This window comes from Benincasa hispida, chromosome 6 (genome assembly GCF_027475165.1).
Source record: "Benincasa hispida cultivar pf3 chromosome 6, pf3_genome.v1.1, whole genome shotgun sequence".
Lineage (NCBI taxonomy): Eukaryota > Viridiplantae > Streptophyta > Magnoliopsida > Cucurbitales > Cucurbitaceae > Benincasa > Benincasa hispida.
In genome coordinates, this window is record NC_143483.1 from 22,253,175 (window position 1) to 22,265,793 (window position 12,619).

The 12,619-nt window shown below is 34.7% G+C and overlaps 1 protein-coding gene across 2 annotated transcripts; it reads left to right on the plus strand.

The window, feature by feature from the left end:
- The first annotated feature begins 5,856 nt into the window (after positions 1-5,856).
- On the plus strand, positions 5,857-10,874 carry LOC120079694 (Pentatricopeptide repeat (PPR) superfamily protein). Of its 2 annotated transcripts, XR_005482327.2 has the most exons (4): positions 5,863-6,033; positions 9,515-9,767; positions 10,002-10,116; positions 10,376-10,874. XR_005482327.2 is itself a non-coding variant. In XM_039034003.2 (2 exons), the coding sequence occupies exon 2, from the start codon at positions 6,333-6,335 to the stop codon at positions 9,033-9,035; it is 2,703 nt and encodes a 900-aa protein (XP_038889931.2). In that variant the 5' UTR covers positions 5,857-6,033; positions 6,174-6,332; the 3' UTR covers positions 9,036-9,428. The 2 variants fall into 2 exon arrangements, 1 of the variants encoding a protein (XP_038889931.2); XM_039034003.2 differs by lacking the exons at positions 9,515-9,767; positions 10,002-10,116; positions 10,376-10,874 and adding an exon at positions 6,174-9,428 and having other exon boundaries at positions 5,857-6,033.
- Positions 10,875-12,619: the final 1,745 nt, after the last annotated feature.

Consider the following 12,619-nt stretch of genomic DNA (forward strand, 5'->3'; position numbering starts at 1 on the left):
TCACCCAGATTGCTTCACAAGACAACTTAGCTGATCCATTAACAAAGGCCCTCTCGACTAAAGTGCTTGAGGGTCACCTAGTAGGACTAGGTCTACGAGTTGTGTATTACTAGGGCAAGTGAGAGAATTTATAGGTATTGTAGTGCCCTAGTTTATTGTATTTGTACATTTTATTCTCTCCATGTAAACTCAACATTGTTTATATTTGTATATATTGATCCATTGGAGTTTTTAGTCCAATTGGGAGTATTGTTGGGTTTTATGTCCTAAAACTCGCAGTTTGCAAAATGATAAACATTTTCTATAATCAATATACTTATTATTGATTTTATAAATTGTATGAAAGTCTACATCCAATAAACTAAGACCCATGACTATTACATGAGTACTTGAACTTTATGTAGAGACATAAGAGTGGATCAGGTTCGAATAAATAGTCAAAATGATCTATAGTACATGAATAAGGTTGGGTACCTTATTCTGGTAACACTATTGGATGCGGCCTACTCTATAGTTGTTACAAAAAGTTGTAAAGTACTACATACGATATGATTCTAATTCGTACATGTTATGACATGAAGAATGGAGGCGTCCTATGCAATGAGTTTGCATAAGGTCGAACCAAGAAATAAGTCATTCTTACTTTATAACGTTGTTTACTGTATAAGACTGACTATATCATCTAGATGACCTAGGTAACTCGATCTTAATCCTGAGCTAACTATGAACTCTTATTTATTTAGGATTATCCTTAGATTTGCATAGGTGAGGGTTGGCTTAATAGCGCCGGCTCAATAAGCCTCCCATTTTAGGGGTAAGACCCAATAGATAGCTAGGGACATAGGGTGCAAGACGGAATTCATGCCTACCCGATTTAGGGATAGGAGTAAGGGTTGTTCTCTCAAGTACTGAATCGAGGTCTTAAACTAGGGGCCTCACCCTCTCACTGGGCTGAGAGAGTTTGGTTTAGTGATTGGATCACAAACCAATTATTCATTAGAGGATCAGTAGGAACTTGAGGAATAAGACGTAATCTCGAGGGTAAAATAGATATTTGACCCAGCCGTTATTACGAATAACCTGTGAAGGGTCGACTTGCTGATTATGGTTAAATCATGTGCACATAATATATCTACAGTGAGAGGAGTGCAACTATGGGCGTTAGTGGAGTGACCCATTAGTTAACGAATGAGGGTTAATTTTGTCTAATAAGTTTAGCCAATTAATCTCGGATCATTGGAGCCCATGATCTGTAGGTCCGCGAGGTCCCCCTACTAGCTCGTAATGGACTAGCTCTAGAATATCGTGATAAGTTAATTTGAAACATTCAAATTAGAATTAAGAGAATTGGTAATTATATGAGATATAATTACTTGTTTAATTTGAGAATTAAACAGAATATGAGAATAAATATTTAAATATGATTTAAATATATAAAGATGGATGTGTATAAAAATTAATTTAATATTTGATATTAGATTAATTAAATTTTATTTAAAAATTAATTTTATTGAATCAAATTTTTCAGTTTTAAAATTAAAATGGTTTTTTGAAAAAAATCAAGTTTTGGTTTTGAGATAAAATTGGAAAATTAGAAAAAACAATACACAAATGGAAAAACAAGTTTTTCCATTTATCCATCTTCTTCATGCTCACACATTTTCCATTTTCTCTTCTTCATTAACTCCAAGCATGACCTGCAACTCATGCAACTCTCTTTCTTGCATGATGATCTACAATATATTGAAGAGATTGGAGTGAATTTGAGGCATGCAATCAAGAGAGAATTTTAGAGAAAATTCGTGTTGAAGAAAGTGTTCTTCAACAAGATTGTTGTTGTGAGCAATTCTCCATAATCCCTTGATTCAAGCTTGTTTGAGTCTCACAACTCAATCTAAAGCACCAAGAGAATAGTGGGGAAGATCTTGAGGTGATCTGCAACAAGATTCGGAGAAGATTGCAGCTGGAGAAGGAGCTTTGAAGAAGTTCTACAAAGGTATGTCATGAAACTCACTTGTTTCTGCAAAAGTATGCTTTATATTTTGCCAAAATTAATGAATTAGAGTGCTTAAATGATCCTTGTTGCTATCGCTGTTGCTGATACATTCCTACATGAATTGCTTCAAATTAACCCAAACAACTCGTAATGATGGATTTTATCTCCAAGATGCTCGATATCTATAAAAACACTAAATAAAGACATTAAACATAGCAACAACTGGAATTAAGAAGAGGAAAAATATCACATTTTAGGTGCTATCATTGATCTACTTGGATCAGTCTCTGGCTTGTTGATCTACTTGGACTGGCCTCTAGCTTGTTGATCGACTTGTGAGCTTTTCCTTGAGTTTGAAGAGATTGAACCTTCTCCTTGTAGGTTGTGAAGATACAATCAATTTGTTGAAGTCTTCTAGTCTTTTAATCTTTTAATAGTTTTGATCTTCAGTTCTTCAGAACTCAAGTGCTTTAGTCTTTAGAACTTAAGAAGCTTCAGTCTTCAACATATACAGCTTGAGAGTTTTGATCTTTAAGACTTAGGAGCTTTAGTATTTGGATCTTGGGAGCTCCAACCTTCAAAGCTTTATTATGTCTTTTGATCTTCAAGGGAGTTGTGTTCTTCAGATCTTTTAAAGCTTCAACGTTCGGATCTTCAGAGCTTTGGAATTTTAATTTTCAGAGCTTTTGAGCTTCAACCTTTGGTTCTTCTAACATTCCCCCTTTTAAATGAAGGGGTAAGACCTCTATTAATAAAGGTTCCTCATGGACCTTACATGGGCTTGGGTCCAAAAATTGGCTTTGGGCTAAAGTTGGGCTTGGGCCCAATCTTTTATTTTGCCAAAATTTTTACCATAGGCTTGAATTTGATTGTGCTCGAACAATTTTAATTATTTGGTCTTAGTTCATTTATAATTTCTACAATGACCTTGAACTTTCGTTGTGATGATGGGGCAAAATTTAATTGGTAAAAATTTCTCATTCAATAGTGATTTAGAGTATTATTGTGTTTTTAATTTTTTTTTCATATCGCCTTTTAGATTTTAGATTTAAATAATGTTAGATTTTTTATTTTATGTTTATTTTCTTAACATGATTTTTTGTGATTTTTAAAAATTTTCTTTTTAACTTGATTTAAAACGTTTCTTAATTTTTTTTTTCTTTTAAGGCAATTTAGAGTTTTATTGTATGTTTTTTTTTAAAAAAAAAAAAAACTTTTTTCATACCCCATTAGATTTTAGATTTAGATAGTATATATATTTTTCATTTTCTTATTTTTATTTTCCAGGCCTATAAGAGATACTGAAACATAACCATTAGACTTTTCTTAAAGCATGAGGAAAAGAAAAGATGTTACTATTAAGAAAATTTTAAAAACTTTATATATACATGAATGCTACAACGAAATTTCTACAATTTCTATTTAAAAAAAGCAAAAAAGTTGGGGAAATGTTAACAAAATGAGAGAGATAGCTAATAAAGATGAGGAGTTGAATTTAGCTAATTATAGAGAAAATTTTGATTTTATTTTAAATCAAATAAATAGGATTTTTTTTAAAAAAAAATAAGGTGGAAGTGCAAAAAAAAAAATAGGGCAACAATTTTATTTATTAATTTAAAATTAACATGTAATGGAAAACAAAATAGGGATTTTTTTAAAAAAAAATTAATGCGGAAGCATAATTCAAAATTTCGGTAGGATTTTTCACTTTTTTTCCAATTTCTCGAACTTTTGAATTTTTCATCAATATTTCAATACTTTCATCGAAATTTTGATTTTCGATTTTTTTTATTACAATCAGTTATACTAGCTCAAATGAAGTTTTTTTTTTTCTCTTTAATCATAAAAATCTGAAAAATTATTTTAAATGACAAAACCGCTAAAAATATTTTCAATTAATAGCAAAATATCACAGTCTATATGTAATAGACCGTGATAGACTACTATCTATGTATATATGTGTCATGATAGACACAGATAGTAGTCTATCGCTGTCTATCATGATCTATCACATATAGATCGTGACATTTTGTTATTTTTTATAAATGTTTTGGTTCATTTTCTTATATTTAAAAATAGCCCTAAAAATCTTGATTTTCAAGAAATCACATATTTTCACTCAAATATTTTTTGTTGAGTTTTCACATCATTTCACCTCAAACTTGAATTAATATTTTTTTTTTAAAACAAAAATTGAATAAATGTGAGTTCTCTAATACTTCTCCCATTTTCTCTCAAGCTCTATCTACTTATAGAGTTTTTGTTTTCTTATTTCTTTTCCATTATGTTGTGTTGTGTTTAATGTTATGCTTTTTATATCCATCTTACATTTAATGTTATGATTTTCTATTCTTATTATGTTATGATTTTTCATTTTTGTATCAACTCCCATTTAATAATAAACAATTTACAATTATTTTATATGCAAATATTTCATATCCTTTAATTTTGTTATTAATTTTCAATATTTGATATTCTCTGTAATTATTTTTTTTTCATTTTTTTAACCTTATGCGCTCACATCGATATTTACATAAATATTTTATAATACACATCTAAATATTGTCTTACTTTATAATAATGATTAAAAACGGTTAATTATAGTCTAATTCAACCATAATTAAATTTTATTAACTAATTACAATGATTTATATTCATTTCGATAAAGTTTCTCAAGATTTCCATCAATATCGGTATTCTTATAAAATCGGGACCTCCACATTGATATTTTGAATCTTGCATGGAATTGAAAAAAAAAAATTGGGCAAAAAATTTAAATACCTTTTCAATTGTCAATATATATTTTGGACTGTTTTAAATATAAGAAAATGAACTAAAATATTTACAACTAATAGCAAAATATCACCGTTTATATGTTATCGACCGTGATAGACTAGTATCATGGATAGATAGATATAGATGGTAGTTTATCGCTGTCTATCACAGTCCATCGCAGTCTATCACTATCTATCGTAGTCTATCAGATGATAGATACAGATAGACTGTGATATCTTGATATTAGTGGTAAATATTTTTAGCAATTTTATCAGTTAAAATAATTTCTCATATATTTTTTTTTTTTTAGTTTTTTTCCCTCACCGTAGTTTGATCTCAAATAAGGCGCCCATAAACTTTTTAGGTTCTTTCTCTGTATCCCATCATTCTCTCTCTCCCACTTGCCTCCGTCAACCTTTAGCCATTCCCCATTCACCGTTCACCGTTCGCCATTCGCTGTTCGCTATTCGTCATTCCCTTTGCCTAAAAACTATTTCACTCTATCATTCTTTCTCAGTTCAATCAGTTTTCGGAAACGGAGAACAAAAGAGGGGTTTTTCATGAGCGGTCCACTGGATGGATGACCCAAAAATTAGGCAACAAATGTGAAATGACCCATTTTTTTTAAAAAATGTCGAATGATCAGCTAACGTCAAATTCGAGTGAAATTACCAAAATATACTCGTGCGTTCGTGGAAAAGTAGTTTCACTCTCGCTCATCTCGCTTCTTTTCTTTTTTCACTCACGAATCACTAGCTCGACTCGCTCTCTCATCGTTTCATCACTCATAAAATTACTCCTCTCTCTCGTCTCTTGCTCATCAGAGTTCGTCGCATCGGAGTTGCTCGTATGGACTTGTCGTGCCGGAGAAGAAGAAGAAGACGTACAAGAGGAGAAGAAGCCAGAGAAGAATAAGACAACATGAAGAGGAAGATTTCTCGCACCAGAGAAGAAGAGGAAAAAGAAAAAAAAGACAATAGTATAATTTCACGTGGTCATGATATCAGCAAAAGGGCATTTGACAAATTTTTTAAAAATCTGGATCATTTTCCATTTTAGATCTTTAAAATGGGTCTTTTGAAGGATTAATCCTTTTCATGAGGTAGAAGAAGAATTGAGAAGGAAAAGGGATTAAACCCAACGGGTACACCAAAAATCCGAACTGAATCGATTTGGGGTTTTCCCAATTCGACGAAGAAACCTAGTTCCAGTAATCTCCCTCTTCACTCATCGGTCGGGATTTTCCCTCTCCCCACTTACTGGTAAGACTGAGATTCTATTCTACTTTTGATATGTTCATTTTGTACTCACTTCCTTACCCAGTCTCTTTTGTCTTGGGTCATGTGCTTTATGAAGTTAATTTGGCTGTGAGGCAATTGTTTTCTGTTTGATTCTTCGACAGGTTTTCAGTTCTTTCTGCAATGGTTGAAATTGACGTGAAGTGAGTTAGATATGAATTCTAGAAGAGTTACATCTCAGATTTTATTGTAGAACTGGCCAGCTTAATGAGGGAGACGATATGAAATACTTATTTGTCTGCAGGGTTTCGTGTAATTAAACCATGCTTTTGCTACAACGTGTTGCTAGAGTTGAATCTAAAACAAAAAGTGGGATTTTTGTTTCCTCATTTAAGGACATCTTCAATGAAGCTCTTGTATCTGCCTCAACTTGTCCCAATTTACATTATGTCTCCTCTGTTGCTGGAGTTGGTGGTAATGGCAACAGGGATATTCCTATGTGTTTCCCTTGGATGTCCACGAAAATTGCTACAAGCTTGGCAGCAGCAGCAGGTGCAGATGGGATGATCACTAAAGAAGTAACCTTGTCCTTTAAGGAGTGGTTAAAATCTGGAAGCCACCCTTTGTATGATCAAATCTTCCAAATCCTCCAAGGGGCTAGAGATGATCAAGAAATGCCATATCGTCCTTCCCCTGCTGATCTTGCTCTTTCTAGGCTTGACCTTCGCCTCAATGAGTCATTTGTCTTAGATGTCCTCCGTTTTGGCTCCAAGGATGTTCTGTCTTGCCTCAAGTTCTTTGACTGGGCTGGACGCCAGCGGGGGTTCTTCCATACACGTGCCACATTCAATGCCATGCTTAAGATTCTCTCCAAGGCCAAGCTCATGCCCCTCATGTTTGATTTCCTTGAAAACTATGTGCAGCAGAGAATTTACCATAAGTCTTGTTTTTACAATACATTGGTTATGGGTTATGCTGCTGCCGGGAAACCCATTTTTGCTCTTCATCTGTTTGGTAAAATGCGCTTTCAAGGACTTGATCTTGATCCTTTTGCCTACCATGTTCTTTTGAATTCTCTTGTTGAGGAGAATTGCTTTGATGCGGTGCATGTTATTTTCAAGCAGATCACTTTGAGGGGGTTTGTGAATGAGATCACACATTACTTGATGCTAAAATTTTTTTGCAAGCAGAGTCAGTTGGATGAAGCAGAAACCTTCTTGCACGAGTTGGTAGACAGTGGGAAAGGACTGAATGGGCGTATGCTGGGTTATCTTGTTGGTGCACTTTGCCAAAGTGGAAACTTTGAGAGGGCATGGAAGTTGGTTGAAGGGTTTAGAGACTTAAAATTAGTTTCAATGGTGCATGTGTATGGTGTGTGGATAACAGAACTTATTAAGGCTGGGAAGCTGGAGAGTGCTCAACAGTTCTTATATAGCATAAAGGCAGATGAAAATTACATTCCTGATGTCTTTCGTTATAATATGTTGATTCATAGACTTCTAAGAAAAAACCGACTTCAGGAGGTGTTCGACTTGCTTACGGAGATGATGGAGGAACATATTCCCCCCAATAAAGTTACCATGAATGCTACCATGTGTTTCCTCTGCAAAGCTGGGATGGTGGAAGTTGCACTTGATTTATACAACTCCAGATTAGAATTTGGGATTTCCGCTAGTAGTATGGCATATAACTATTTGATCAATACTTTATGTGGGTATGGAAGCACTGATGAAGCATACCGCATCTTGAAAAACTCCATAGATGAAGGTTATTTTCCAGGAAAAAGGACGTTTTCTATACTTGCAAATGCTTTGTGCCGAGAGGGAAAGCTCGATAAGATGAAAGAGTTGGTTACTTTGTTTTCTACATATGACAAGTTTATATCTGCTCTGTGTAGGGCTAAGAGGGTTGAAGATGGATACTTGATTCATAGTGAACTTAATAGAATAAATGTAGTAGCCACAAAGAACACCTATTTTACCTTGATAGATGGTTTTAACAAGGCAATAAGAGGTGATATTGCTGCAAGACTACTTATTGAGATGCAGGAAAAGGGTCACAATGCAACTAGGAAGTTATTTAGAGCAGTTATTCGTTGTCTTATTGAAATGGAAAATATGGAAAAGCAATTTTTTAACTTGCTTGAGCTACAGTTATCTCGTCAAGAACCCAATTCTGAGGTGTACAATAACTTCATTTATGGAGCTGCACTTGCAAAAAAGCCTGAGCTTGCTAGAGAAGTATATCAGATGATGTTGAGAAATGGAATCAGACCTAATTTGACTTCTGACATTCTTTTGCTAAAGTGCTACTTACGTAGTGAACGCATTTCTGATGCTTTGACTTTTTTAAGCAGTTTGTATCAGACAAGAACTATTGGGAGGAAAATTTCCAACGTCATGATTGTTGGTCTATGCAAAGCCAATAAGGCTGGTCTTGCACTTGATTTTTTGAGGGACGTGAGGGATAAGGGTGCAATACCTAGTATAGAATGCTATGAGGAGTTGGTGTTGCATTTCTGTCAACACGAAAGATATGATTTGGCGGTAAATCTTATAAAAGATCTAGATAAAGTTGGGCGTCCAATTACATCCTTTCTTGGTAATATGCTTCTATATAATTCATTGAAGACTCAAAAGCTCTATGAAGCCTGGGTTAACTCAAGAGAGGGACAAGTGGAGACTTATCAAAGTTCTATGCTTGGACTGCTAATTGGGGCATTTTCTGGCCGTATTAGAGTAAGCCAGTCTATTAAGAACCTGGAAAAAACGATCGCCAAGTGCTTCCCACTTGACATCTATACGTACAATCTATTATTGAGGAGGCTATGCCCAAATGACCTGGAACAAGCATTTGAATTGTTCGATCGATTGTGTGAGAAAGGATATGTGCCGAATAGGTGGACTTATGATATATTGGTTCATGGTCTTTTCAAGCAAGAGAGGACACTAGAGGCAAAGAGATTGTTGGAAGTAATGTATCAAAAAGGGTTCAGTCCGACGAAGGCTACTAAAGCATTTAGTTAATCCAACAGCGTTCACACGAGGTCATGATCTACAGAAAGTTTGGTCCTATTGTGCCCCTTCCGCAAAATATTATTTTATTTCGTTCAATGAAGCGTGGAAAGGCCTAAAGATTTTGTCCAGCAGAGCATCAACGTATTTCTTGGCTTAGTATTTCATGGAACAAGTGGTGTAGAAGATTGTTTAGTCAAAGAGATAGTAGTTTCCAATCCAACAATTTCTACAGTTCGAAATAATTCTTCTTTTTTATTTTTTTTAGATTATAATGATTTGTTGTAATTTTGAATTAGAGTCCTCATATTAATTTTTGTAAACTATTTTGCAAGATGAGTAACAAGTCAGATGACGTCAACATAATGCTTCATCAATGCATTTGAAGGAATTCACATTGTACGATATTAGGAATCATACTAGGAATCATACTTTTCTTGATGCTTGCAAAGTGCATTTGTTATTTATTTATTTTTGGAATGTTCTTGTAGGGAAAAAGTGAAAAATAGCATGTAAAATTCAAGGATTGCCACTTCAAGGATTCAATTCAGTATGTTTACTCAAAATGCTAACAAGGAAACAAACTCGGTATGTTCACTCATGCATGCTCATTGATAATTACTTAGTCAGAACTGTCAATTGAGCTTTCTCAACATAGAATACCACTCAGTCTGTCAGTGTTCCCTGGAGGAATGCCATCCATGAATGCACCTCACATTTACCCACCCATGGGTTTAGGAATAGGTATGCCAGACATGAATGGTGGTTGTCCTGGTTTTCACATGGTCCAAGTGCCATACATGCAAGGAATGCATTTCCCTGGCCCAGCTATTCCAGCTCAAACTGTAATGCATGGATTTCCAAGTTCTAACTTTCTGGTTCTTGGACTTCCTGGTCAAGGACTTCCCATGCAAATGCCACTTGGACCGATTTCACCGTTTTCTGGAGGACCTTTTATGACTAATTCCAGTGTGGCAGTATCTCCTGTGGAGAATTTTGGTTCAGCTGCAGCCTCTACCTCGAAAGATGCATCACCAAACATTAATTCACCCATGGTGCCACTGACGCTTCAATTACTCCAATTCTTAGACAGGTTTGCAGATAAATATTTTAAACTTTTTAAGATGAAGTTCTTAGCATACTAGTCTTAAGCTTTTATCCATATGCGCAGGACCTATGTAATGTTTTAACAGTAGGATGGAGTTTTTATCATATAAACATTTTGTCTCCCAATTTTACTCCTGAAACTTATGTAGTTAAGTAATCTCTGGTGTCAATTCTTCCTTCCTTCTGGTAATAATTAGTAGATGACCAGCCGTTGGATGATCTTTGTTTGGCTTCATTATTTTCAGAGATTTCTGGTGAAAGGTTAGAACCCTCTACTGTTATTTCCTCTTCAGATCCTGGTTTGGCAACTTTCTCGCAGAACTTTCTAGCAAAAAGACTTCTTCGGCCATTGACTCTCACCAGAATAGTAATGCCAGTGAGGATTTCTCATCTTACCAGTAGTGTGGTCTTGTCATCTCTGAGATAAAGGCTTCAGGTTCTTCTTTGATTGCATAGACTTTGAAGATCATTTCATTTCCTGGAATACAAAAAGTATGTGGGATTCCAACAAGAGAATTACGTTGAAAACTTTCTCAAGGATCACACCTAGCTCTTTTGCTATTTCATGAGTCTAAATTACCTAGCTTTGTTTCAAAGGTTCAAATGAGTATGAAGTTCTAAATTTGTCGATTGGTCATCTATAATCCCCATTGTTTGCTCAATTGGATTATCATGGTTTTGGATTATCATTTCTCTTTATTGCATTCTTGGCATTATGGCAATCGGGTGAGAGTTTTCAATTTATCTTGAATTCTACTGATCAGTAGCCTGAATGCACTTTATTTGGGTTAATGATGTGAAAGCTTTGCTGTCGGATTTGTGATTGGAAAGGATTCTATGAATTCTAGTTCAGTCGTCCTTGCTTTAGCTCACCTCAATGTCTCTCTTTTGGTGCTCTCTTAGTTCATCCTTTGCTGGCTACTGGAAATTAATCTCAACCAACCTCCCTATTGTCTTATGAGTTCACCTCTTGTTAATGTGTATTTTGGCTCTTGTAATCATTCCCATTAGTTTTTTGATGAATTGTCTTTTATTTACTTTTCTCTCTCTATGAAGTTGAGCATTAGTTTCTCTTTTTGAATGGTCATCTTGATGAAAGTATATTATCTCAACTAGAAGGGTTTATTGAACAGGGTCAAAAGTAAAAAGTTTGCAAGCTTAAAAAATCTATTTATGGGTTAAAACAAACATCTCAATCTTGGATTATAAGATTTGACATTGCGATCAAATTTTATGGCTTTTAACAGAATGTTAACGAATCTTGTGTTTACAAGAAGATAGTCAACAAGACTGTAGCTTTCCTGGTACTTTATATTGATGATATCCATGATATCCTGCTCATTGGGAATGTGATAGGTTTTCTTGTTGACGTCAAGAGATGGTTAGTACTATCTCAAGCATCTTATATTGACAAAATGTTATCGCGATATAATATGCAAAATTCCAAAAGAGGTTTGTTGCATTTTAGACACGGAATTCATTTGTCTAAGAAACAGTGTCCTAAGACACCTTAAGAAGTTGAAGGAATGAAAAGAATTCCTTATGCATCAGTAGTCGGGAGCTTGATGTATGCTATGTTGTATACACGCCTAGACATATGCTTTGCAGTCGGGATAGTCAATAGGTTCCAATCCAACCCTAGACATAGTCATTGGGCTGCTATTAAAAACATCCTCAAGTATCTTCAAAGAACGATAGACTATATTCTCGTATATGGTTCCAAGGAATTGTAGTATATGGTTCCAAGGAATTGATCCTTACAGGATACCCTGATTTTGATTTTCAGACCAATGTAGATTTTAGGAAATCTACTTCAGGATCAGTATTCACTCTAAATGGAGGAGCTATAATATGGAGAAGCATCAAATAGAGTTGTATTGCTGACTCTACCATGGAAGCTGAATACGTAGCTACATGTGAAGCAGCTAAAGAAGCAGTATGATTCAGATAATTCTTGACCAATTTGGAAGTGGTTCCAAATATGCATCTGCCAATCACCTAGTATTGTGATATCAATAGAGTTGTTACTAACTCAAAGGAACCTAGAAGCCATAAATGTGGAAAACACATCGAGCGACAGTACCATCTCATCAGGAAGATAGTACACCGAGGAGACGTGATAGTCACAAAAACAACCTTTGAAGATAATCTTGCTGATCCATTTACGAAGTCCTCACAACGAAAGTGTTCGAGAGTCACCTAGTAGGACTGGGACTACGAGCTTCATCAATCTAGAACAAGTGGAAGAATGTCAAGGGTATTTAGATGCCCTAGTTTATTGTTTTTTTCCTCTCACACTCAACATTATATATATATATATATATATATGTAACCTACTGGAGTTTTAGTCCAAGTGGGAGTTTGTTAGAAATGTCTTAAAACTTGCAGTTTGTATTAAACATATTCTATTTACAATAAAAGTATTATTGAGACTTCATTTAATAAAAGTGTTATTGAACTGCATTTATTTATAAAATCTAATAAACAAA

Excerpts from the sequence above, each read along its gene's own strand:
- LOC120079694 (XM_039034003.2), top strand. The coding sequence starts at position 6,333 with ATGCTTTTGCTACAACGTGTTGCTAGAGTTGAATCTAAAACAAAAAGT.